Below are 27,913 nucleotides of genomic sequence, written 5' to 3'. Positions count from 1 at the left end.
GGACGGATGGGCCTTTCAGGACATGCCTTAAGTTGAACCTACAGCAGGTTATTTCCTTGGGCTTTTACTGCTTCTCATTTAAATATTAATTAAATAAATTCAGCCTCTGTTGAAAAATAAAGAGGTCTTAAATTCATAATTGTTTAAGGTTCTCTGGGTCTCTTTTATACAACTAAAGTGATCCAAAGATTTGGAAAGGTACTTTGAATATTATTTTTTCCACATGACAATAAAACGTCTTAAGACCTTGTGCCCTGTCGGCCAGGCGCCGTGGCTTACGCCTGTAATCCCAGCACTTTGGGAGGCTGAGGTGGGTGGATCACAAGGTCAGGAGTTCAAGACCAGCCTGACCAATATGGTGAAACCCCGTCTCTGCTAAAAATACAAAAAAATTAGCTGGGTGTGGTGGTGGGTACCTGTAGTCCCAACTACTCAGGAGTCTGAGGCAGGGGAATCGCTTGAACCTGGGAGCCAGAGGTTCCAGTGATCCAAGATCGTGCCACTGAATTCCAGCCTGGGTGACAGAGCAAGACTCTGTCTCAAAAAAAAAAAAAAAAAAGACCTTGTGCCCTGTCAAGAGGCTGTGGATTGGGCAGGGGGAGGAGAACCGAAAAAACTATTACGGACATTTTCAACTAAGTACAAAATTGGACTAATACATGATACTCATACGTCATACCTGTCGCCAGTGCTTAATAATGATCAACTTAAGTCTTATCTTATTTCACCCATACTCCCTAATCCTCCTTTCTATCCATATTTAATAGAAATCCCAAATAGTACATAATTTTATCTATAAATTTTTCAGTATATACCTATTAAGAACTATTTAAGAATGTATCATAGCTGGGCATGGTGGTATGTCCCTTTAGCTCTAGCTGCTCAGAAGTCTGAGGCGGGAGGATGGCTTGAAAGCTAGGAGTTTGAAACCAGCCTGGGCAACATAGCATACCAAAAAAAAATTTTTTTGTTTTTTTTGAGACGGAGTTTTGCTCTTGTTGCCCAGGCTGTAGTGCAGTGGCATGATCTTGGCTCACTGCAACCTCTGCCTCCCGAGTTCAAGTGATTCTCCTGCCTCAGCCTCCCAAGTAGCTGGGATTACAAGCACCCGCCACCATGCCCAGCTAAGTTTTTTGTATTTTTAGTAGAGACGGGGTTTCACCATGTTGGCCAGGTTAGTTTCGAACTCCTGACCTCAGGTGATCCGCTGGCCTCAGCCTCCCAAAGTGCTGGGATTACAGGTGTGAGCCACCACACCTGGCCAATAAATTTTTTTTTTTTTTTAGCTAGGCATGGTGGCACGCACCTCTGGTCCCAGCTGGGAGACTAGCTACCTGGGAGACTAAGGCGGTAGGATTGCTTGAGCCCAGGAGTTTAAGGCTACAGTGAGCCATAATTAAGCCACTATACTCCAGCCTGGGCAACAGGGGAGACCTTGTCTCAAAGGGAAAAAAACAAAAAAACTAACCACAATATTAATCATACCTTTAAAATGAGCTTAATACTGCCAGATAAGTTAGGCAAGAATAGAAGCAGAAGGGGAACATTCTGACAGAAGTGTCTTCTGAATTGTGGCTGTAACACAAATTGCAGCTGAATATGATAACAGCTTTATTGTGGAGTAAATATTCTATGTAAAAACAGTAATGTAGAAGATAAATTTACCTAATTGTTTGTCAGTGCTTTTGGCCATCTCAGACCTAACAGTGTCAGTATAAATGTACATTTATTTACAGCCTTTATAAGGTTTTGGTCTATTTCCCAAACATTTTCAGGACCAATTCTGGTCCTGAATTCTCAAAATGAGGAAGTAGTATTTTTTCATGTTATTAATTGCCACCTCCCTTTCCCACCTTCCTCCCATCTCCTCTTGTGGTTCCATTTCTGTCTTTACAGGTCACATTTCTCTGCAGCAATATCATTCATTTTGAAAGTTTACGAACAAGAACTGCAGAAGCCTTAAACCTGGATGCGGCGTTATTTGAACTAATCAAGCGATGTCAGCAGATGTGTTCGTTTGCATCACAGTTTAACAGTTCAGTGTCTGAGTTAGAGCTTCGTTTATTACAGAGAGTGGTGAGTCTTGGTGGAAAGAAACTTGATTAAATAAGGCTAGTGTTATACTATTAAAATCAATTTAATATATACATTCCGATTACATTCGTTGAGCATATACTATATGTAAGAGGTTGTTAGGGGAGCGGGGGGACAGTGATGATTAAATTATTTTCTTAGCGCCCCCCCGCCCCGAAACATATTATATGTTTAAAAATATAAAAAATGAGGAAGTGTAAAGGATCCTCATAGCTACAACCAAAATACTATGAAAGTTTAGAAGGGAGGAGAAAGACGGTATGTAGCAGATGATTCCAATGCACTGAAAATAGAGCAGGAGAAAGAGGGCTTATGGAAGATGAATGCTGGAAAGGTTAGTGAAGGCCAGAAATGGCAAGTTGGTAAGTTTGACGTTTATATTTTGTCAGAAAGCTTAAAGCTGTATGTTAGGAAGTTCACATTTCATCTCGAAGAGTTATTTAGAATTTAGGGACCTGGATTGCCAGTCATCTTTGTGATTCCGAATGTATTTCTCAGGTCTTAAACTTTAAGCATTTAAAGCCTGCGTGATTATGCAGAAAAGTAAAAATCTTCATCTATATTTCATAGATTATTGAGATTATTGTTAAGTAACTTGTAGGTAATTAATTCATGACTTAGCAATGGAGGTTCTCTTTGTGTCAGCTTGAGTTACTAATATCTTTTGATGATGATAATGAAGAAAGAACTCATTATTTCAGCTGATACTCGAAGTCAAACAAATGCTTGTTCTATTTAGGACACTGGTCTTGAACATCCTATTGGCAGCTCTGAATGGCTTTTGTCAGCACACAAACAGTTGACCCAGGATATGTCTACTCAGAGGGCAATTCAGACAGAGAAAGAGCAGCAGATAGAAACGGTCTGTGAAACAATTCAGAATCTGGTTGATAATATAAAGACTGTGCTCACTGGTCATAACCGACAGCTTGGAGATGTCAAACATCTCTTGAAAGCTATGGCTAAGGTAAGACTAATACCATGAACACACATTTACTCTCCCTCTGTTATAAAATTTACAAGTAGTTTTATTTATAGGAAAAACAGTGACATTTTGTAAATAACAATTTATCTCATCACATCTTCCAATTTGTTTGTAACTGAGTTAACTTGCGTTTTCATCAACTATTTTTTAAAGCCAGTAGTAGTAGTTTGAATTTCATACACAGAGAAACTAAGGCTTAAATAGATTCCTTTATTGTGATATAACTTGTAATAAAACCAAGATATGAACCTAGTCAGAGCATTCAGATATCCAGCTTGTCTTTCTCTTTCTTAGCTATACCAACAAACCCATACAGTTTGCCTCCAAAATGAATGAAATGTTGTCTCTTCCCTCCAGTGTTGTACATAGTCTAGTTAGTAAGAAAACTAAGCCTCCAGAAAAGGCTATTACTTCATCATTACAAACAGTAAATAATTTAATTTTAGAATTTACTTTTACTTTGAATATTTATTTGATGGTGGAAACAAAGTTCCTATAAAAATGGAGTTGAACTAAGCAGTTTAAACACACTCATATTTGAAACATTTGTTACTTAATCACTAGGTGACTGTCTTGAGAGTAATTACTGATTCTAAAACTATTTTTCTTAATCATTAATTTATCAATTCTAGGATGAAGAAGCTGCTCTGGCAGATGGTGAAGATGTTCCCTATGAGAACAGTGTTAGGCAGTTTTTGGGTGAATATAAATCATGGCAAGACAACATTCAAACAGTTCTATTTACATTAGTCCAGGCTATGGGTCAGGTTCGAAGTCAAGAACACGTTGAAATGCTCCAGGAAATCACTCCCACCTTGAAAGAACTGAAAACACAAAGTCAGAGGTAAGAATGCCTTCTGGTCAGAATTTATAAAACATAAGTACAAAACTACTGGTATAAGAAGTTTATCTCTTGATTTAATTTTTCAGTTTTGTTCATATTTTTATAAGTAGTATCAGGTAAAACATTTCGTAAATAAGCCATTTTATTTTGTATTTCAGTATCTATAATAATTTAGTGAGTTTTGCATCACCCTTAGTCACCGATGCAACAAATGAATGTTCAAGTCCAACGTCATCTGCTACTTATCAGCCATCCTTCGCTGCAGGTAAGAGAAGAGTCCTGAGTCTTGATCTGTTGTTAATGTTACACATAGATGCTAAGATGTTTAATTATACATAACTGTCTAATATTAAACACTTAAGGCCTGTCATTCTATAATCTTAAACTGAACAGATTTTAGCTTATCCTTAAAAATACTCGTAAGCCAGGCACGATGGCTCACACCTGTAATCTCAGCTACTTGAAGGCCAAGGTGGGAGGATTGTCTAAGGCCAGGAGTTCAAGACCCTGTCTCTTTAAAAATAAATAAATAAACAGCTATTAAAAAAAAAAAAAAAAAAAAGGCCGGGCGAGGTGGCTCACACCCATAATCCCAGCACTTTGGGAGGCTGAGCCAGGTGGATCACCTAAGGTCAGGTGTTTGAGACCAGTCGGGCCAACATGGTGAAACCTTGTCTCTACTAAAAATACAAAAAAATTAGCTGGGTGTGGTGCCAGATGCTTGTAGTCCCAGCTACTCAGGAGGCTGAGGCAGGAGAATTGCTTGAACCCGGGAGGCGGAGGTTACGGTGAGCCAAGATCACGCCACTGCACTCCAGCCTGGGTGACAGAGCAAGACTCTGTCTCAAAAAAATGAAACAACTCGTGAGAGAGTAAAAATGCTTTGCTAATTTGAATAGTTTTCTTTAAAAAAATTGTTTTTATTTTTGTTTGAGGCGGAGTCTCAAAACTGTCTCTTGTCGCCCAGGCTAGAGTGCAGTGGCACAGTTGCGGCTCACTGTAACCTCCACCCCCCAGATTCAAGCAATTCTCCTGCCTCAGCTTCCTGAGTAGCTTGGATTACAGGTGCCCGCCACCATGCCTGGCTAAAAAATTATATATATATATATATATATATATATAAATCAGAGAAACATAGGAAAATACTTAATACAAATGAAAAATTTGTAGTTCCATTCCAAATAGAGGCAGAAACCACTCTGCATTTGTTGATTTACTTCGCTGTGCATATGCACACATACACAAACACATTGGGATGATTATGCAAATGCAATTTTTGTTGCCTTTTTCCAGTTAATAATTTTTCAGTCATTAAATAATCTTTTAAAAAATGACTTAATGGCCAATTTATTTTTATTTTTCATTTTCTTATTTATTTTTATTTTATTTTATTTTTTTAAATTTAATTTAATTTTTTTTTTTTTTTTTTTTTGAGATGAGTCTCACTCAGTCGCCCAGGCTGGAGTGCAGTGGCACAATCTTGGCTCACTGCAACTTCCGCCTTCTGGGTTCAGGGGATTCTCCTGCCTCAACCTCCCCAGTAGCTGGAATTACAAGAACCTGCCACCACGCCCTGCTAATTTTTATATTTTTATGGAGACAGGATTTTGCCATGTTGGCTAGGCTTGAATTAATTCAAGATGGATTAAAGACTTAAATGTTAGACCTAAAACCATAAAAACCCTAGAAGAAAACCTAGGCAATACCATTCAGGACATAGGCATGGGCAAGGACTCCATGTCTAAAACACCAAAAGCAATGGCAACAAAAGCCAAAATTGAAAAATGGAATCTAATTAAACTAAAGAGCTTCTGCACAGCAAAAGAAACTACCATCAGAGTGAACAGGCAACCTACAGAATGGGAGAAAATTTTTGCAATCTACTCATCTGACAAAAGGCTAATATCCAGAATCTACAAAGAACTCAAATTTACAAGAAAAAAACAACCCCATCAAAAAGTGGGCGAAGGATATAAACAGACACTTCTCAAAAGAAGACATTTATGCAGCCAAAAAACACATGAAAAAATGCTCATCATCACTGGCCATCAGAGAAATGCAAATCAAAACCACAATGAGATACCATCTCACACCAGTTAGAATGGCCATCATTAAAAAGTCAGGCAACAACAGGTGCTGGAGAGGATGTGGAGAAATAGGAACACTTTTACACTGTTGGTGGGACTGTAAACTAGTTTAACCATTGTGGAAGTCAGTGTGGTGATTCCTCAGGGATCTAGAACTAGAAAATACCATTTGACCCAGCCATCCCATTACTGGGTATATACCCAAAGGACTATAAATCATGCTGCTATAAAGACACATGCACACGTATGTTTATTGCGGCACTACTCACAACAGCAAAGACTTGGAACCAAGCCAAATGTCCAACAATGATAGACTGGATTAAGAAAATGTGGCACATATACACCATGGAATACTATGCAGCCATAAAAAAGGATGAGTTCATGTCCTTTGTAGGGACATGGATGAAGCTGGAAACCATCATTCTCAGCAAACTATCGCAGGGACAAAAAACCAAACACCGCATGTTCTCACTCATAGGTGGGAATTGAACAATGAGAACACTTGGACACAGGAAGGGGAACATCTCACACCGGGGCTTGTTGTGGGTGGGGGCATGGGGGAGGGATAGCATTAGGAGATATACCTAATGTAAATGAAGAGTTAATGGGTGCAGCACACCAACATGGCACATGTATACATATGTAACAAACCTGCATGTTGTGCACATGTACCCTAGAACCTGAAGTATAGTAAATGTGTGTATATATATGTGTGTGTGTGTATATATGTGTATATATGTGTGTATATATATGTGTGTATGTATATGTGTATATGTATATGTGTGTGTATATATATATGTATATATATATAAAATAGTTCACAAAGATTAACACGTGGATACCCAAAATGTCATATTACCATTGTATATTTTGGTAAATTAATGTTTATATTTCACTTTTATTGAATTTAATAAATTCCTGACCTCAACTGATCCGCCCACTTCAGCCTCCCCAAAGTGCTGGGATTACAGGCGTGAGCCATCATGCCTGGCTGTTATTTATGGTTTTTGATGCCACAAGCCTAGTAAACATAATTGTACAAATTCATACCTGAATGTCTGGCTGTTTTTAGGCTATATTTTTAGGAAGACAATTGCTGTGTCCAAGGATAAGGATTTATAGTTGATTATTTAATTGGGGTATCAACCACTACCACCTATCCCGTGCTTGCTCCACTCTGCCTCCTCCGTGTTCTGTTTACATGTAAATTGAGCCACCAACTCTTTCTCTGTAGCAGTCCGGAGTAACACTGGCCAGAAGAGTCAGCCTGATGTCATGTCACAGAATGCTAGAAAGCTGATCCAGAAAAATCTTGCTACATCAGCTGATACTCCACCAAGCACCGTTCCAGGAACTGGCAAGAGTGTTGCTTGTAGTCCTAAAAAGGCAGTCAGAGACCCTAAAACTGGGAAAGGTAATTAGTTAGAATAAAGATGCCTTAAATTTTTATATAAAATGATGGTTTGACTTACATATGTTTTTGTTGCTTCATAGCGGTGCAAGAGAGAAACTCCTATGCAGTGAGTGTGTGGAAGAGAGTGAAAGCCAAGTTAGAGGGCCGAGATGTTGATCCGAATAGGAGGATGTCAGTTGCTGAACAGGTGACCGTGTTTTAAACTTGGGCTACACATTTTAATGTTGCTGGAAAAGTAGAGGTGTATAAAGATCCCTCTCATCGATTTCCTTAATAGTTCATCAAGGAACTTAAATGTGTTTTCAGGATTCAGAAGATTTTGAGTAACACAGCTCTGGCGTCGTCAAGTAGTCACCATTTTACTCTGACCCTTCCCTATGAGCACTTTCCTTTCCCCTAGCCCTGTTTTAACCCAAATATAAGTCCGATCCTCCTCCACCAGACTACAGTTAGTTTCCATTTAAAGAAGACTGTTGAAGGTTTCAAATGAAATGCCAAGGACCCTTTGGGTTGCAGGTGTAGTATGAGTGGAGCATCCCTAATTAGAAACTCATATGCTCCAAATCCGAAGCATTTTGAGAGTTGACATGATGCCATAAGTGAAAAGTTCCATGCCTGACCTGGTGATGGATCCCAGTAGTGAAAATCTAGTCAGAACCTGTTTCATGCACAAAATTACTGAAAATGTATAAAATTACCTTCAGGCTATGTGTATAATAAGGCATAAGTGGATTCTGTGTGTAGACTTGCATCCCACCACCAAGTTCCTCATTATATACATGTATATATTCCAAAATCTCAAAGAATCCAAAATCTAAAACTACAGGTCCCAAGCATTTTGGATAAGGGATACTCAACCTATGTTTGTAAAGCATCTTTGGGTATCGGGACATTTGTCTGAAGTCATTATTCTGAAATTTTTTCATTAGTCTTACTAATATCGAATATATAAATTTGAGAATAAAGCTACAGAAAAGTTATAGGAATGCCCATAAACGTTTTACCTAGACTCACCAGTTAACAATTTCCCATGTTTCATTGTTCTGTGTGTGTATGCACACACAGTTTTTCTGAACAATTTGAGGGTTCTTTCTGACATCTTAGCACTTCATGCCTAAACTTCACCATGTGTCTCTTGAACAAAATACTATAATACTGTAGCTACTACATAATTGTCAACTCAGGAAACTTAACATTGTTGTAATACTATTATCTGACATTCAGTCCACATTCAGATTTCTCCAATTATCTCAAAATATCCTTTATTGCTTATTCCTCCTCTCTGAACCCCCTATTCCTCCGACCTTCAAGATCTAGTCAAGGATCATCATGCATTTTGTGTATAGATAGATGGTCCTCCCCTTATGGAGTGACATCCCAATAAATCCATAAGTCTAAAATGCATTTAATACCCCGATAAACCCATGGTGAGGTAAAAAATGGTCATTCAGATCCACTGTGAGTCAGGGACTGTCCATCCTTGTCCTACTTCTTGATCTGCTTTAATATCTAGAACAGTTCCTGAGCCTTTCCCTCTTCCCTTCCGTTGATATTTTTGGTTTGTCTAGATTAGTTGGTTTACAGAATGTGCCTCCGTTTATATTTGTCTGATATTTTCCTCATAATTCAATTCATTCAAGATTTTTTTTGGAAGGAATGCAACATCAGTGATGTTTCTTTCTCAGTATTTTACATCAAGAGACACATGTCAGTTTGTGCCATCTTTGGTGGTGATAAGCTAGATCATTTGGTCAAGAGAGGTATCCTCTTGATGTCTTCATTATAAATGTATATTTTTTTCCTGTGGGATAAAAATTAAGAGACTGAATATCCTGTTCTTCCATGGTTTGGCATCCGTAATTCAATTTTAACATCAGCAAGGAATTTTTTTTTTCTTTTAAACACTATTACATTCTTGTATAGGACCTAGACTTGACCTCTTCTTGGGCAAGAATTTTTTTTTTTTTAAGAAACCGTTTTGTCAAGTTTGTCAAAAACCATGAGAGATTTTCTGAGTTTGGGATATTTTTACTTAAGAAACGTTCTGGTAGGTTAATGGATTGTGTGCTTTTCATATCTTTATAACTGTCTTAGCTCTCTTTTTAAAGTGTACTTGGTTATTGTGCTTTTTATTCTGATAGTTATTACATTTTATATGAAAATTAAGGGGCTTACAGGAGCAGGGTAAGTATAGAGTCCTTTGCACGTAACTTTTGGCATAATTTGTCTGCTGATTGTAATTCAGCAGACAATTGAAAAGCTTTAAATGACTTTACATACTATCCTGCCTATTTTTACAGGTTGACTATGTCATTAAGGAAGCAACTAATCTAGATAACTTGGCTCAGCTGTATGAAGGTTGGACAGCCTGGGTGTGAATGGCAAGACAGTAGATGAGTCTGGTTAAGCGAGGTCAGACATCCACCAGAATCAACTCAGCCTCAGGCATCCAAAGCCACACCACAGTCGGTGGTGATGCAACTGGGGGCTTACTCTGAGGAAACCTAGGAAATCTCGGTGCACTAGGAAGTGAATCCCGCAGGACAGCTGCACTCAGGGATACGCCCAACACCATGGCCTGCAACCCCAGGGTCAAGGGTGAAGGAAAGCAAGCTCACCGCCTGAACACGGAGATTGTCTTTCTGCCACAGAACAGCAGCAGACGTGTCGGGAGGTTAGCTGCGGAAAGAAATCGGGATGCCGCGGAGCACAGAGTGATTTGGAACTCCATTCCACCTGACCCTGTGTGTACAATCCAGGAAAAAAACAAACCCCACTCAGAAACAGAGAAAACTGGGGTCGCGAAGAAATCACAGCCAAGGAAGATTTGATGCATTCAGATTCTCGTGTAACACTTGTTGCTTGGCAACAGTACTGGTTGGGTTGACCAGTAAGTAGAAAAAGGCTAAAGGCTATGCGATATGAATTTCAGAAATGGACTGAAAATGGAGAGCTATGTAACAGATACACTACAGTGGAAGAACTTACTTCTGAAATGAAGGGAAAAAAACCACCCCATCGTTCCCTACTCCTCCCCACCACTTACCCGTTCCCCTTTTACCTAATCTAGTAGATTAGCCATCTTTCAAATTCACTTTTATTTCAATCCTTATATTTCATATACTTCCGTCTCGATGCTGTTAACAACTTCTGATAACATGGAAAATTCAAGGATTGTTTAAAGGTCTGATGATCACACACAAAATGTAATTCCGGTTATTTAAGTCATTTCTGTGATTCTATCATGTACAGTTTCCAGAATTGTCACTGTGCATTCAAAAGTAATGAATCTAACAGACATTTGATTTAATGTACACTCCCTTTTGCTTATAGTGTGCATTTTTTTTGGAGGTCATTCAAATTTTCCCTCTTCTGTGATAGCTGTAGTTTCTTTCATAGAAAGTAGCTAATCCAGTGTAATCTTTTACCTTTTTAAAAACCAAGATAGAGTATCTATTAGAGTTTTACATTGTTGATGATAGATTAACAATAAAGTGATGTTCTGGTGGAGGTAGACTGAAATTTTTTTAATTCATGTTTTTCATTTGATACTTTTAATTTACACTTAGTAAATTAAAAGTTGTTCAATTTACTTGGCATTTTAGGACATGTACATGAAACAGTGAAAATGAGATCCACCAACATCTTTTATTAAGTTCAGTTATTAGTCTGTGAAGTGCTTTACTTTTTGCACAATTTTAATAGCTTGCTATTCAGTAATACATTATAGTGAATTCATGATCAAGGTTTCCTTAAATTTAGCATTGCATTTCAGTACTGACTGTGTAAGCTAAATTGCTGATCCAAAATAAAAACCCAGACTAGGGTTCTTAAAATCAAGTATCAATACAAAATAGAACACAATTAAAATCTTAATTGTTGGCTGGGCACAGTGGCTCACGCCTGTAATCCCAGCACTTTGGGAGGCCGAGGCGGGCGGATCATGAGGTTAGGAGAGCGAGACCATCCTGGCTAACACGGTGAAACCCCGTCTTTACTAAAAATACAAAAAAAATTAGCCGGGCGTGGTGGTGGGCGCCTGTAGTCCCAGCTACTCGGGAGGCTGAGGCAGGAGAATGGCGTGAACCCAGGAGGCGGAGCTTGCAGTGAGCCCAGATTGTGCCACTGCACTCCAGCCTGGGCGACAGAGCGAGACTCTGTGTCAAAAATAAATGAATAGATTAAAAAAAAAATTGTTTGAGTACATTTTCCCTGCATTTTAGAGATTAGGACAGTGGTCACTTTCTAGTTGCCGTCTTCACAGACAAACTTGAAAGGTATTAAGGAAAAAATTCCACATAGCTCTGGGCCTTTTTTGTATTCTGATTGCCACGTTAATCTGTAATCGTTAAGTACCCATGAAAGAATGTGTTTCAGTATCAGTGCTTTTTTGGTACTTTAACAAGTATTGTAGGCACGGTGGATTTTTTTGAAATACCCATGTGTCCAATAGCAAGTTAAGGAACCTAGCGCATCAAATTTTGTTTTCTTCATTCATTTGGAACCTTATTTTCACAAAAAACCTAGCTGGAATAATAATGCCATATTGTATTTTGCACGCTGCTTTATTTTCTAGAGGCTCTGGGAGCAAATTACATTCATAACATTACCTCTGCTCTCTCAAGATTAAAGTCTTTCAGCAACATTCTTTATTGTCATCATAAGGAAAAACTTTTATCGCAATGATAAAGTCAGTTCACATTAGTTTAGCACTATAGATAGTATTCAGAAATTGCTTTCTCTTTGGTAAAGAAGATAAATAGGTGAATTTTATTGCCTGTGTTTTCAGGCTTCAGAGGTACCTGGCACCTTACTCAAGCAAAAACAAAAAACAGCTTTACTTCAAAAGCATGTGCCTCTGGTAAATTATCCATCACTTTTGTTTTAAAGTGGTCCCTCCAAGAATAATGTGGCATACACAGTGGGTTTGGTTGTAAGGCAGATGTAATAGATGACTTCAAAAGCCTGCTCCTTACTGCACTCTGGACAAGGCCCTGGTCTGTATAGTTTGGCTTCCTCTGTTAAGTCATTCTACAAGGTGGCTTGCCATTTGAACTTTTGTAAGAGACCTCAGCAGTTAGACTGAGAAAAGTTAGAGTGCTGTAGTTATGAAGTCATACATTTTTGATAAAATACCTGTGGAAAACCAGGGATCCTCTCCTGTTTCTCTCTCCTGCCTCCCCCTTTCCCTCCATTCCTCTGTCGCCTCCCCCTCTCCTCCACTTTCTTTAAGAATCAGGGGGTACAGAATAACCTACAAACAACCTCTTCAAAGTACCCTTGGAAATTGAAGTTCAATCTTAAGTTTTTTGCTGTCTTTAATTTACTAGAATTGCCTAATTTTTAGTTGATTTCTCTACAGAGCTTAGCTTGTGTAGTTATTTCTCTTTTACTGTTGCTTTGGTGTGTCTTGAAGTTTGATTGATTATTTTTGGTCATTGAGTTCTTAGTGTAGTTTGCTAGATGATTATTAAGATTCTTTTGTGTCTGACACTTGTGGTGAGTTGCTTTTGAAATCTGTTGAGATTTCCATGTGAGAACTGATAATGAGGCTCTTGATCTGCTTCCCTAAATTACTTTTTTAGAGCCCAAACCCCAGGTTTAGGGTGAGGGTTTGTAATACAAAGAAACACTTCTATCACTTCTGCCCTTAACCCTTGCCTCTATTACCTAAGCTTAGTAAGTAGTTTTCTTAATATTGTCCAATGTTTGGTGTTATCTGCATTGTTTTTTGTTTTTTTAATTGTGGTTGTTCTGACGTGTGAAATTTAAGGAAAGAGCCATTTTTTAAAAATGCCGAGCAGGGCAATGCAAGTACAGCCAAATATTAGACTTGATGTGCAATCTTCGGTCCTTTTTAATCTGGGGTATTATAGGCAGTACTTTAAATTGCAAAGTCTTCCGGGCCTATTTTCCTCCACATTTTTGTAATTAACTCTGGGGGCTTACTTGTTTTGGCAGTACTAAAATCAAAGGAGCTGGTTCTTCTTTTCTCCCAATTATTTTCATATGAAAGCACCTACAATTAGCCTGTTAGTCCTATTCAGATACATCAAATATCAGTGAATGCTTTACTATTCGCACATTTAAGCATCTTTGTTTTACATAAAATTAGAGTATGAAAACCAGTGTTCAATTTTTTATCTTGTTGAGCTTGTAAAATGCCAGCAATTTAAAACTAGGACTTTTCCCCCATAAGCCAAGGAGGTAGAATTACTAATACAAGGGTTAAAGAAGGTAGATTTTGTTTTCAATATTTGGGTAATATTAGAAAGATTCTTCCCACAGGGAAGAACTAGCAAGTGTCCCAAATTTTTCCAAACGCTGGGGAGGGGAAAATTCACTGTATCATGAAACCCTAAGGGTTTGTTGCACTTCCTGCTTTTTAGGCCTGGATAACAGTATCACCATCCTTATTTACAGAAGGGCAAAACTGACTCTTAATGAGAAAAGCTTTATAAGTTCAAGGGTTGTAAAACATGAACTACTTAGGGTCGTTTGCTTTCCATGGGAACTTGGCTAGACTTAGAAAAAGCTGTTTGTTGTGCTAATGTAAAAGTGTCATACAATTTAGAAGATTTTTGAAGATGGTAAACTTAGAAGAATTCTATGTTCTGAAATGCACACTTTTAGAATGTTTTTCTTTGAAAACAGGCTAATAGTTTTTTCTTTTTTTGACAAAGTTTCAGCTCCTCTTTTAAAGTTATTGTGTCATTTTTCTGGTTTAAATTTCCCTTATATTTCCACCTGTAATGTCAGTGGCAACAACATCATACTTCACTTACTTGTTAATTTACTTTTTACCCTTATTCTAAGAGCAAGTTGAGTTGAACTGAATCTTCCTTGTCTTAGTAACAATGTATAAATAGTGGCTTCTCTGTACAAAAGGTTGTAATGCCTCCTGATGGATATAATTTTGTGATTGTATTTAAAAGTTGAATAAATCACACCAGCTTCCTGAAAATGTTCATAATGCATCTTTTGGAAAACAAAAATACATGCCTACTTTGTGCATATTTGCATTAACATGGCAAAGATTGTATGAAATACCTGTTTTTCAGAAAATAAAGGTTCAGTCTCAAAAGATACAGCATTTAAGTTCTGAATTTATTGGTCAAAATAGATTTTGGAAAACTTGAAACCTTTTGGAACCTGGGTAGCTTGAAAAAACAAAACGACATGGTCTCCCTATGTTGCCCAGGCTGATCTCGAACTCCTGGGCTCAAGTTACACTCCCACTTCAGCCTCCCAAAGTGCTGGGATTACAAGCCTGAGCCACTAAGCCGAGCCAAGCCTAGTCTTTTTTTTCTAAATAGCACTAATACCTCAAAAAAGACCCCTAAATTCTCAGAAAAGTAACTATTTTACTCTCAAACGTCTGTTGCATTTTTGAATAGCAGTAGAAATTCTACTTCAACGATAAAATTCTTTGTATTAAGGCCCAATTTATAAAGCTTAATTTTGGCAGTATTTAAAAACAAAATTCCCGTAGATCATTATTGACAGATAGGTGCATTCCTTGGAGTGTGAAACCTCTGAAAAAAAATAGAAAATGTCCAGCTTGGCTTTATATCTTGGAGATTGCATTTGTTGCTGCTAAATGAAGTTAGTAAGATTTGTGTTAACTGCTTAGTCATCTGGCACATTTCAAAAGATCACATCCTGTCTCTGTAGGACAAAAACAAAGCTCTAAAGAAAGCTACGTTAAGGGTGGGTGTTTTTTAATAATTAGACCAATCGGAAATTTAGTGAGAGACCATATAGCAGGGCTGTGCATTTAGAAATAGGTATGGGAATACATTGTTAAGTCACAAAAAATACTAAGTGGAGAAACTGCTGTTTCAGTTGCTTCTGTTTTTTTCACCTACCTTCATTTCACAAGCTGGTGTTAACAAGTCTTAAGTTGTGCATGGAAAACTTGGGTGAAAACAAGAAGCATATTCTGCAGCAAAAGCTGATTTCCCAAAAGTAGAAATGTCAGTTTTAAACCCTAATAAAATACCCTCTCTTTTGGAAGCGGCTATTACTGTGGGTCTAGCAAGATCACGCACCCAGTGCTCAACATATTCACTAATTATGTGGCTGCTGATTGCTTCGATCTTTTTTTTTTTTTTTTTTTTTTTTTTTGAGACAGGTTTTTTGCTCTGTCACCCAAGCTTAAGTGCATAGGTGCAATCATAGCTCACTGCAGCCTCTATTTCCTGGGCTCAAGGGATCTTCCCTGCCTCCCCATTTGTATTTTTTTTTTTTTTTTAGGGGCGTGGAGAAGAACCTGCTCCTCAGACTCCATAGCTTTAAAATCTCTCCAAATAGCGTCTCTGTCAACTGGCTGTATCCTGCCTTTACAACTTCTTTACCCCAACATTCTCCAAAGTGGCACTTTATTGAACAGTCAGCTTCCCTTGCAAAGACTGTTTTTTCAAGGGCTTCTCCCTGATTCAGATACTTCACTCCCCTTTCCCCGAAAGACCCACAGCAAATTGACACCCTTCCATGAAATTCACAATGTTCCTGCCCTTGCCCAGCTCTCTAGGGGCAGTATGTGGTCTGCAGCTATGTTCTCTCACATTTATGACTTCCTTGAACATTTAAGAACCTGGTGGTTACTTAAGGAACATTTTAAAAATAAATTTAAATTCAATGGCCGAATACAAATGACCATGAGATTGGAAGTTAAAACCTGTAAAAAAGATAAAAGGTTGGAAGTTAAAACTATAGTTAATTCACCTGAAACAAACATCTGATCAGGACATTTGGCATGATTCTGTTTGTATCAAACGATGAAAAATCGGCCGGGCGCGGTGGCTACTGCACTTGTTACTGCATTTGAAATCCTGGATAGAAAAGATGTACAAGTGCCTCAACACAGTTCCTAAACTGCCTAGGAATTCTACTGCTTGTGGGAGGGTTTACATATTTTCTTAGCTTGACCTCTAATGGAAGAAAGGTCGTGTCAAGAACTATCCTTTTGGCCGGGCGCGGTAGCTCACGCCTGTAATCCCAGCACTTTGGCAGGCTAAGGCGGGCGGATATCTTGAGGTCAGGAGGTCCAGACCACCCTGGCCAAAATAGCGAAACCCCGTCTCTATTAAAATACAAAAATTAGCCGGGCGTAGTGACGGGCGTCTGTAATTCCAGCTACTCGGGAGGCTGACGCGCCAGGATCACTTGAACCCGGGAGATGGAGGTTACAGTGAGCAGAGATCGCGCCACTGCACTTCAGCCGGGGCCACGGAGCGCGAGACTCCTTCGTCTCAAACAAACAAACAAACAATTTTGGCCGGGCGCGGTGGCTCACGCCTGTAATCCTAGCACTCTGGGAGGCCGAGGCGGGCGGATCACGAGGTCAGGAGATCGAGACCATCCTAACACGGTGAAACTACGTCTCTACTAAAAATACAAAAAATTAGCCAGGCGTGTTGGCGGGCGCCTGTAGTCCCAGCTACTCGGGAGGCTGAGGCAGGAGAATGGCGTGAACCCGGGAGGCAGAGCTTGCAGTGAGCCGAGATCGCGCCACTGCACTCCAGCCTGGGCGACAGAGCGAGACTCCGTCTCAAAAAAAAGGAAAAAAAAAAAATCCTTTTGGAGAGGGAGCTTGTAGTTTAAGTAACTTAAACATCCACGTATAATAAAGCCACTTAGAAGGCGGTGCATTTTCACACGTTCTCAAACCAGGCCTGGGTATTTCCGCCCAAGCTAAGGCCTCATTCCTACTGGGTAGGAGAGAAACATTGCAGCAAAATCCACACAAAGAGCTCTTTTCACTTGTCCTCAAAACCTCACGGGTCGCAAATCCGGGCTAAACGGCTCAGGGGCCTGGCTGGGGAACTGGGCCGAAGGTGGAACGGATCCCAGCCACCTCGGGGCCAGGAAGAGATGAAGTGTCGCAGGCCCGGCGTCCCCGCCCTCCGCCTCAGGCAACGGAGCATCTCTCTCCGAGTAGCCCATTTTCCAGAGAGTCTCCTCGGCTGCGAAAGCCAGACGAAGAGGGCCCCAAAGCCACCGCAGCGGCAAGAGCCGGAGAACCATTGAGGGACAGCGCCCCCTGCAGCGGCGGTTGAACTGCTTCCCACAGCGCTGGGCGGGGCGTCGCGCAGTCCCTGGGCGCTGATTGGGCACTCCGTGTCCCCTCCCCCTCGGCCCGGCGCTGCCTCTGTCTCCTTTGACCTCGATTTCAAGCCATGCGCTGAGCTTCGGTTGGCCCGGCTTCCTTGAGGCGTGGGCTCGGTCTGTCCAATGAGGAGCGAGCGTCGCGGGGGCTGTCGGGAAGGGCGGCCGACCCATATAAGTAGCCTGCGGGGAGTTCCCTCGGGTTGTGGTTGGTGTGCGGGTTTCGGTTGGAGGACTCGCTGGGGAGGTGGCCTGCGCTCGTAGAGACTGCATCCCCGAGACGATGGCGGAGGGAGATAATCGCAGCACCAACCTGCTGGTGAGTCCTGGCTGCCTGTCCCCCGGGAGCCGAGCGAGGCCTCCAGACGTCCGTGGGCTCAAACACCGTGGCCTCGTCCCTGTCACCCGCCGCGGGCCCGGCCCTTCTCTCCCGGGGCAGGCGACGATGCCTGGCCCTCGGGCTTCTTGGGTGACTCCTGGGTGTCGAACCCTTACCTTTCCTGGGGACGGTGCGCGACGGGGCGAGGAGGGCGCGTGATTCCTCACCGCGAGTAGGAGTCGAGGAGGAAGTGGGAGGCAGAGGGGCTGCGACACTAGCCTGGGGTGCGGGTGGGGGCAGAAGGCCTCCTGGGGCCTGTCCAGCGCTTTCGCGGCCCAGGCCCCAGCCGTATTCGGCTTTCCCCGTCTTTGATCTTAACCTGGATGTGCCTGCCTTCTTTTCCCCCTAAAACTTGGACAAGGGTGGAGGGTCAAAGGGCTACTGCCCAGAATTTATCTTAGAGCTGGTACAACTTAAAACGACAGGGAGGCTGCGAGCTCACCGTGGGGAACTGGGAGCGGGGTCCAGCTGAACAGACAATGGGATGTCTTGGCGTTTGTCTGGAATTTGGAAGTCTGGCGGGGGTGGGGTCACAGGACTACTGGAAACAGCTTTAGAGTAATAAGCAGGGATCCGAAGGAACTGCAGTGAGATGGTATCATAGGCGGACACATTTTTATTTGTTATGAATTTAAGCGCACCTTGTGGGCAAAAAACAAGAGAAATATCCTTGCATATTCTCAGTTGCCCTTCCCTGGTGACTGTAGGTCACATACCAGCAATGAAAAACGGAACCAAAGAATTTACTTAGGGGCTTTTGAACTTCCAAGACCCCAGACGCTGGCCAATGACGTGACTTCAGGGCAGTTTTGATTGTGCGTGATTTTATATTTGCTTTTAGAAATGCATGGTTTGTTCCTTTAAACACACGCTCCTTCTAGCATAGTTAGTCCTCAGCGTGGATCTTTTTAAGAGGATTAATTGAAGCACAAAGAAGTTGCTCAAGCCCTGTTGAAATGACAAATCCTGGGCTAGAGCTCCTGCTTCCCAACTCTCCTTCCAGCAGAGCAATATAACTCTAAGGAAAGCAACGCCTTTGGTCGTGGATTTCTTGGATGCAGATCGGTTAACCTCTGTGTATCTGTTTCCTCCTTGGTAAAATGGGGACAGTAATAACACCTTTTTTTAAGGGTTGTTAGGAAGATTAATTGAAGTATAAATATGAATGCTCAGCAGAGTGCCCACACATAGTAGTCTCTTTCACTAGTATTAAGCATGGAATATAAAGTCAGAAATATTGAGATCACACTAGTGCTCAGCGTGGCACAGATAGCGAGCGTCTTTGTTAAGATTAAGTGCCTTGTTCTGTCATTTGCATGATTTCCAGTGAATGACTTTTACAAAGAGACAAGGTCTCAGCCCAGGCTGGTCCCGATCTCCTGGGCTCAAGCGATCCCCCCCGACCCGCCAAGTGCTGGGTTTACAGGCGTGATCCACTGCATCCAGCCTGATAACATAGAGACACTTGAGTTTCTTATTCTAAATTTTTCTTCCTTTACCAAAACCAGCTTTAAGGGCTTTTGCCACATTAGCTCATCCTAGAGGCCCACTTTCGGCTGTTCAGAGTCAGAGAAATTTGAAGTATAATCAAAATGACATCCTGAGTGGTAAGAAACACTGTATTGAGGAGGTATATTGACCGTAAAATGCCACCTTAATTTGGTGAAAGTAGTTTTCCTTAATTGTCCAATGAATGTCAACATCTGAGTGATTCCATTACACAAAGAGCTATTTTAGAAATTGAATGCTGTTCAGGGAAAGTCTTTCCTAATGGATTTAGAAGGGTTTAAATCAATAAGATGACAAAAACAACGGATCAATTCTAACCATCTGAAATAAACAAACTTAAAAAAAGTTATTTCATTTTATTAATACTCTGGGCACTGCCACGATTCCCTGTATGACTTTGAGAAAGTAAACCATTTTGAGCTCACTTTCTTTAATTGTAAAATGAGTCTAATTATCCCTACCTTGTGGCTCTCTGTAAGGATTAAGTTACATCATGTATATAAAGAATAGCCCAGTGCTTGGACTAGAAAAGTGACCATTAAAAGGATATTTAGGCTGGGCCTGGTGGCTCACACCTGTAATCCCAGCACTTTGGGAAGACGAGGTGAGTGGATCACTTGAGGTCGAGAGTTTGAGACCAGCCTGGCCAACATGGTGAAACCCCGTCTCTACAAAAAATTAGTCGGGCGTGGTGGCGGGCGCCTATAGTCCCAACTACTCAGGAGTATGAGGTAGGAGAATCGCTTGAACCCAGGAGGCGGAGGCTGCAGTGAGCCGAGATCTCCCCACTGCACTCCAGCCTGGGTGACAGAGCGAGACTCCGTCTCAAAAAAAAAAAACACAAAAAACAAAAAAACCCATTGTATTTTCATCTTTGAAATTGCAGTTTTTCAGAAACCAACTAGTTTAAAATTGGCAATTTGGTTAAGAGGTTATTTTTTGTATTTGGAGCTTTAAAATAATTGAAGTCTATGAACCACAAAAATGTTGAGAGTGGTAAAATGATCACTTTAAATGTCGGTGGTATTTAGGCTGCAGAGACTGCAAGTCTGGAAGAACAGCTGCAAGGATGGGGAGAAGTGATGCTGATGGCTGATAAAGTCCTCCGATGGGAAAGAGCCTGGTTTCCACCTGCCATCATGGGTGTGGTTTCTTTGGTGTTTCTGTAAGTGAGCTATTAGATTACTATGGGTTGTGCTTCTTATTAATAAAGACTTTTTAATATATAGCTTCTGTTTGTGGGAGTGCCTTCAGTCTTCTGTAATATATAACCCATAAAGAACCCATAAAGAATGTTTCTCATAAGCACTTCTAGTTTCCAGAATTTGTAGTACTTCTGTAAAGTTGGTAACCTAAAGCACTTGAGTAAATCAGTGACTCGCAAACTTTTTGTCCTCCAGACACTTAAACTCTTTTTTTGTTATTATACTTTAAGTTCTGGGATACATGTGTAGAATGTACAGGTTTGTTACATAGGTATATATACATGTGCCATGGTGGTTTGCTGCACCCATCAACCCTTCATCTACATTAGGTATTTCTCCTAATGCTATCCCTCCCCTAGTCCCCCACCTCCCTAAACTCTTAAAAAGTGCTGAGAACTCCAAAGAGCTTTTGTCCATTGATATATACTTAACCACTGTAGCTATGATATCAGCATGTCACAAAGCCTCTGGAAAGCCACTTGTGAGAAAATTAGAAGAAAAATGGCAAATATCTCTGAGAGGCGGTGAATAGTTCAGTGAATAGTTAAGTTAGACATGTTTAGTTAGGAATAATAATGACTATGTTTTTCTAACCTTTATTAATTTTTTTAACAGGATTATCTACTATCTAGATCCATCTGTTCTGTCCGGCGTTTCCTGTTTTGTTATGTTTTTGTGCTTGGCTGACTACCTTGTTCCCATTCTAGCGCCTAGAATTTTTGGCTCCAATAAATGGTAGGTAGCATAATGATTTGGCAGTCTCATTTTTGTGTAGTTACTGAACTTGGTGGCTGTGATTAGTATGCTGTAAATAAGCAGAGATAATTGTCTAACCATCAGACACCTAAGCATTAGATTTATTGCTTTTATGTGAAGAATATTGTAACTGATTTGAATATAAACTATGAATTTTCTGTACTCCATAGTTCTTTTATGGTAAATGTACATATACATTTTTACGTTTCCATTGATATTTAGGATAGTATAATAACTTCACAAATTATTTTTGAATGAATACAGAAAAGGAAACTGGCAGATTTTCATTCACATTCATTTAGCAATTATTTATTAAATGCCTACTGTGGCAGGCCCTGTAAAGTACTGTGAAATATTTTGACTTTTAAGATTGATCTTGTGTTAAGGCTGAGATACTAAGACACTGAGGCAGTGGAATGGCAGTTAACAAAGTGAATACCAAGTGTTTCCAAAGAGGTTCAAGCTGTATACACATGGGTTGCTGATTTTATTTATACCATTCTTTTTTTTTTTTTTTTTTTTTTTTGAGATGGAGTCTCGCTCTGTTGCCCAGGCTGGAGTGCAGTACGCGCTTGGCTCACTGCACGCTCCATCTCCCAGGTTCATGCCATTCTCTTGCCTCAGCCTCCCGAGTAGCTGGGACTACAGGTGCCCACCACCACACCTGGCTAATTTTTTTTTTTGTATTTTTAGTAGAGACGGGGTTTCACCATGTTAGCCAGGATGGTCTCGATCTCCTGACCTTGTGATCCGCCCGCCTCGGCCTCCCAAAGCGCTGAGATTACAGGCGTGAGCCACCGTGCCTGGCCTATTTATACCATTAGGTTGCTTATGAACTCCTCAGATATAGTTAAGTGGATAAGGATCATATTAAAAGTATTTTAACTTTCTCTAGCATGTTGAGTTTTGATTCAAATAATCAGCCAAAATAGATGTTGGAATAGATATTTTCTTCTCAGCTGCTATTCTATCCTTGGCTGTTTATTTTATTTGGTTAGTATTCTACTTGTGCCTTTGGTTGTTTGTATCTCAGAGGATAGCAAATTGCAAAATGATTCTGTAAATATAAGAATTTTAAATGTGTACCTTATGGATCTTTAAGAACAAATTCAAAGTTTGCTTAAATTATGATACAATTGACAATATTTAAAGGTGGTTCCCGCAACAGCAGAATGGATTAGTGTTAGGAACTGTCCAAATTGTTTTTCACTTGCAGTAATGAATCAATGTTGTTGGCTCTTTTGGGCAAGTTTCTGAATGTGCAGTATAACAGAGTTAGCAAAGGAAATAAATCACTGACCTTGGCCTTATTAGCCAGATAACATTCCAGTCTGCTAATTTATAACTCCTAGAGGAAAGTTTGCAGAAATAACCACTGATAGTTTCGTGATGTGACTCAGTTATTGATAGAGCAGATTTTGTTTATTTTTTGATCTTACAAGGAAAAAAGAATACTCTTTTGCATAGCCACAATCTAGCCTTGACCATGGGCAAGAAATAACATCTCATTGTTGAAAAGAAGTTCCAGGGCTCAGCAGAAATCCTTGTACTTTATCTATCACTGCAGTTTTACAGAGATGAGGGCTAGAGAAGAGAAGGCAACACATCCCTCAGCACAGGGCAATAATAGCAGCCATTATAGCTGTGTAGCGAAGACAGTGCAAAGGCAATTAAAAAAAAAAATCAGAACCAAGAAAAACATTATAAATATAAAAGGTTTTCTGGGAGGGTCTCTTGTTGGATTTTTACTGCTGTGTTGTTTGTTGATTATATTTTCCCTCCCTAGGACTAAATTTACAAAGAAGAATTTAGATTTGAGCTGTTTATTGCTGCCTTGTCATCAGATGTATGAAGCCCAGTTGGGGGTGTTATGTGTCAAATGCCAGTAGTTAGTATCTTACTAAGGAGTGTTCAAATACAGCTGTTCGGTGGGATTCTGGTAGGTATAGTGCAGAATTTACTAGGATCTAAAGAATATTTAGGAATAGCAAAATCAAATTTATACTGATTTCTTTATGGCCCATAGAAGTCATGAGTCTTTTACTACCATTAAATAAATGTGGCTTCAGAGCCAGAGATGATCCTTTCTTTATCACACACACACACACACACACACACACACACTCTCTCTCACACACATAGTTTATGTAAATACTTACTCCTGTGCTATAAAAGGTGTCTTAATGGTGGAAGGACTTTTTCACCTATGTAAGATAATGGTGAAACATTGTTTTTATTTTGATTTTCTTTAGAAGATAGCTCTTAAATTGAACAGGGTGTCATGTTTTTGTCTACTGTAACGATTTGTTTATAGCAAAAGGCAAATTTCTTTTCTAGGACCACTGAACAACAGCAAAGATTCCATGAAATTTGCAGCAATCTAGTAAAAACTCGACGCAGAGCTGTGGGTTGGTGGAAACGCCTCTTCACACTAAAGGAAGAAAAACCTAAGATGGTACTTTTTTTGCTTTGACTTAAGTACAGTAAAATTTTAAGATTTGAGTCAATTTGCCTTTTTGTCTTAATAGCTATAATTTGAAAATTATTCATTGGTTAATTCCTAAAGTACATTCATAAATGTTTACCTGTATTAATTAGACTGAATCATTTTAAAGTTAAAAATTACATTTTTGCATTTAATTTTTTATTCTAATAAAACAAAATTCTTCTGTTTCATTTTTCTTACTGAAATAATAGTAAAAGACATATACTTAGAAAGCATCTGTTTAGGCCGGGCACAGTGGCTAATGCCTATAATCCCAGCTACATGGAAGGCTGAGGATCACTTGAGCCCTGGAGGTCGAGGCTGCAGTGAGCTGTTTGCACCACTGCACTCCGGCCTTTGTGACAGAATGAGACTCTGTCTCAAAAAAAAAAAAAAAAAGGAAAGCATCTGTTCATCTGTTCTCTTATCTGTAAGCTTCACGTCGTGAGGCTGTTCCGTGAAGTTATTAACTGAAAAGATCGTATAATTTATATCATAAAATATTTACATACAGAATTGCAGTAATTCTAGGAAGAAATGTATCCAAATTCTATAAAGTAGATCCAATGGAATAGGTTTTTAAATCTAAGAATTTTTAAAGAAAAGTGATAATAAAAGCTAAATTATTTCCCGAACTTTGAAACACATTCTTCTTTAATTGACAAATAAAAATTACATATATTTATGGTGTCACATGAAGTTTTGATATTAAATTCTTGTTTTCATTGCTAGTACTTCATGACCATGATCGTTTCCCTTGCTGCGGTTGCTTGGGTGGGACAACAAGTCCACAACCTGCTTCTCACCTACCTGATAGGTAAGTCTTTGAGGAAAAACTACAGGCACATCCTGGCCAGTGAAATTTAACTGTAACTTCGTCAGTAAACAACTGAATACTTCCTAAGTTTTAGACACCGAAAAGGAACTGTGGGAATGTGGAAAGATTATTATGGTCTCATAGAAAGTGAAAACAATGCAATAACCAAGGTAGAAAGTAATGTGCAAGAGGTAAAAATAAGCAATGATTATTTTCTGAGGTGGAAGAGGGGATGAGAGCAGAAGTTTCTGGGGATACATCCCAGTGGAAGTAATTGGTTTCATGTTGCTTCCTCCCATTACTGAGTTTAATAAAGTAGGAACCTGCCTTCTTTAAAATGTAATAACTGGCTGGTCACGGTGGCTCAGCCTGTAATCCCAGCACTTTGGGAGGCTGAGGCGGGTGGATCACTTGAGGCCGGGAGTTTGAGACCAGCCTAGCCAACATGGCGAAACCCTGTCTCTACTAAAAATACAAAAATTAGTCGGATGTGGTGGTACACACCTGTAGTCCCAGCTACTTGGGAGGCTGAGGCATGAGAATCACCTGAACCCAGGAGGTGGAGGTTACAGTGAGCTGAGATCACACACTGCACTCACCACCCCGCCCCCCCCCACCACCGCCATACACACGTAATAACCTCCGATCACCTGAGGTCAGGAGTTGGAGACCGCCTGGCCAACATTGCGAAATCACATGTGTACTAAAAATACAAAAATTAGCCAGGCGTGGCAGCAGGCACCTGTAATCCCAGCTACTCTACTTGGTAGGCTGAGGCAGGAGAATCGCTTGAACCTGGGAGGTGGAGGTTGCAGTGAACCGAGATTGTGCCATTGCACTCCAGCCTGGGCAAAAAGAGTGAGACTTGTCGCTGGGTGTGGTGGCTCATGCCTGTAATCCCAGCACTCTGGGAGGCTGAGGCAGGCGGATCACCTGAGATTGGGAGTTTGAGACCAGCCTGACCAACATGGAGAAACCCCATCTCTACTAAAAATACAAAATTAGTCAGGCGTTGTGGCGCATGCCTGTAATCCCAGCTACTTGGGTAGCTGAGGCAGGAGAATCGCTTGAACCTGGGAGGCAGAGGTTGCAGTGAGCCAAGATTGCGCCATTGCACTCCAGCCTGGGCAACAAAAGTGAAACTTTGTCTCAAAAAAAAAAAAAAAAAAGTAATAACCTTTAGCAAGTTAATTGCTGCCTCCTTAATGTTTTTTTTTTTATTTTAAGTGACTTCCTTACTATTGCTTCCTGGACTAAACCAACATGGAATCATTTTGAAGTACATTGGAATGGCCAAGAGGGAGATAAACAAACTTCTCAAACAAAAAGAAAAGAAAAACGAATGATTCATCTGCTTTAATCAGTGTGATTAATGCAGCACCCATTGCCCCGGGAACCGTTTCTGCTGTACTATCTGGATACTAAAATGTTACGGAAGTAGCTCTTTGTTCTCCCTCACTCTGCCCTTAGTTAATAGAAATTCAGACTCGCCAAGTAAGGCTTCGTGCATAGTGTCTTCATGTCGCGTATAGTTTGAGTGCGTTCTTAGCAGTTGGCTTCATGGACAACTCATTAGTGTGTATGATTTGTTTTGACTTTTCTTACCCAGCGTTAATTGAATTCTTGCTTTTAGACAACTTCCTTTTTGTAGTGGTGAACCTTGCCCTTTAGTACAGTTCAAGTGAATCTGGATAATTGTTCATCTTTGCTTTAGCTTAGATACCATGTAGTGGTCTGTGGCTACAGGAAGCTGGTTCTGTCTGCTTCCACAGTCTGCTTAAAAAACTGTCTGACTTCGTGAATATAGAGACCAAGTTTACCACTTCTGATGAAGAGACCAATTAAGATTCATTCCTCATTCTGTTTCTTTCCAGTGGGAGAAGAGTCCCCATGAAATAAAATGAAACTGATTCCATGCACTAGTACGTGTAGGCTTCTCCCTTGTGCAAAGCTTAGCAATTTGTAGGAAACTTTGATCTTTTTGTCCAAAAAAAGGAATGTCTGACAGGCTTAAGCTTTCGTCCCCTTCCACTTAGACTCGAAGTTAGTAAATCCTTAAAGGCTTTTTAATAGCAGACTTCCAAACGATTGCATTTAGGATTTCTAGCATGCTTTTAATTTCAGGTTTTCAGCTGACATTAGCTATAGTATACAGTAGGTTAAGACTCATGTCTATGACTTTCACTCTAAGACCAGCAAAAGGACAGCAGTCTTCTATGTTTAGTCAATATTCATTTCAGTAGAAGATAATCTTATCTAATTTTTGAGACCAGAATAAGCCTTTTAAGGTAAACCTCAAAATTATCATTTTATGGTAATACTGACCATTTTAGTCCCCTAGGTTTGACATGGGAGATAGTGACTACACTGGTGTCTGACTTTTTTCCTAGAGATTTCTCCCTGAAAAATACAAGGGCTGTTGGTGAGAGCAGACTTGAGGTGATGATAGTTGGCCTCTGGTCTACAAAGATTTCAGAACTCCTTGGAAAGCTTCTTATAATCATTCTTAACTTCTTGGTAGCTAGAAATTTAGAGTAGTTGAAATCTTTAGGAATGAACTTCTGAGGGCCAAAAAATGTGACTGATGGGAACAATTCTTTGATTAACTAGCTGTAATATAGTTTTGTGAATGTATTGCACTGATGTTGTACCTTGTGGTGTATCTGTCCCTATTAAATAAGTGTTGTTCTCTTTAATATTGCTGTGAACAGTGGTGCCCATTGTATATGTTTGATTTTTTTTTTTAATATTTCATAAGAAAACTACCTTAATTTTACCTTACTTTCATTGTAAATAAGCCTGTCTTCCTATCTGGATTTTTTGTGTGCATACATATTCTACTGATGAACTACTTTTGCAGTTTTAATCCTGTATTATTTCTTCTACTTTGTTTTGTGTAAAAGGGGAAAAAATAAAAAAAGCTGGAATCTTCATGTCTCACTTTCTTTATAACTTAGCCAGTATAATATTTATGATTGGATTTATGAATCTGATTAATGAAGTACCCTGTGTGGTCCTTAGATGTCTATAAGGTACCCTACCTGTAATCCCACCACTTTGGGAGACCTGGGCAGGAGGTTCACTGGAGTCCATGAGTTTGAGGTTGCATTGAGCTGAGTGTACCCCTGCACTCTAGCCTGGGCAACAGAGCAGGACCCTGTCTAGGAAAAATTTTAAAAAAGAACAAAAATAAAAGGTTTAAGTTTTATTTAGCAAATATCCAGGTAC

At 40.0% G+C, this 27,913-nt stretch overlaps 2 protein-coding genes across 5 annotated transcripts in view; both read left to right on the top strand.

The window, feature by feature from the left end:
• Positions 1-14,510, top strand: part of SMG1 (SMG1 nonsense mediated mRNA decay associated PI3K related kinase) — a 115,475-nt gene extending 100,965 nt beyond the window's left edge. For all 4 annotated transcript variants that reach the window (XM_055100222.2, XM_063598472.1, XM_055100224.2 and 1 more), the window contains 7 exons: positions 1,897-2,076; positions 2,834-3,061; positions 3,712-3,923; positions 4,082-4,188; positions 7,245-7,424; positions 7,505-7,611; positions 9,725-14,510. In XM_055100222.2, the coding sequence (XP_054956197.2) occupies positions 1,897-2,076; positions 2,834-3,061; positions 3,712-3,923; positions 4,082-4,188; positions 7,245-7,424; positions 7,505-7,611; positions 9,725-9,802 (1,092 nt within the window). In that variant the 3' untranslated portion in view covers positions 9,803-14,510. The remainder of the gene's footprint in view (positions 1-1,896; positions 2,077-2,833; positions 3,062-3,711; positions 3,924-4,081; positions 4,189-7,244; positions 7,425-7,504; positions 7,612-9,724) is intronic.
• A 3,212-nt stretch (positions 14,511-17,722) lies between these two features.
• Positions 17,723-27,616, top strand: ARL6IP1 (ADP ribosylation factor like GTPase 6 interacting protein 1). Its single transcript, XM_008957657.4, has 6 exons — positions 17,723-17,853; positions 20,454-20,587; positions 21,243-21,362; positions 23,721-23,838; positions 24,601-24,685; positions 25,913-27,616. The coding sequence occupies exons 1-6, from the start codon at positions 17,818-17,820 to the stop codon at positions 26,029-26,031; spliced, it is 612 nt and encodes a 203-aa protein (XP_008955905.1). The 5' UTR covers positions 17,723-17,817; the 3' UTR covers positions 26,032-27,616.
• The last annotated feature ends 297 nt before the right edge of the window (positions 27,617-27,913 follow it).

This window comes from Pan paniscus, chromosome 18, assembly GCF_029289425.2.
Source record: "Pan paniscus chromosome 18, NHGRI_mPanPan1-v2.0_pri, whole genome shotgun sequence".
Classification (NCBI taxonomy): domain Eukaryota; kingdom Metazoa; phylum Chordata; class Mammalia; order Primates; family Hominidae; genus Pan; species Pan paniscus.
This window is presented reverse-complemented; position numbering and strand designations above follow the sequence as displayed.

What these genes read in the sequence shown, in the direction of transcription:
- ARL6IP1 (XM_008957657.4), top strand. Translation starts at nt 17,818, where the DNA reads ATGGCGGAGGGAGATAATCGCAGCACCAACCTGCTG. An exon ending in ATTTTTGGCTCCAATAAATG is followed by an intron (nt 21,363 to 23,720) that starts GTAGGTAGCATA and finishes TTTCTTTTCTAG; the next exon opens with GACCACTGAACAACAGCAAA. An exon ending in GCTTCTCACCTACCTGATAG is followed by an intron (nt 24,686 to 25,912) that starts GTAAGTCTTTGA and finishes TTTTATTTTAAG; the next exon opens with TGACTTCCTTACTATTGCTT.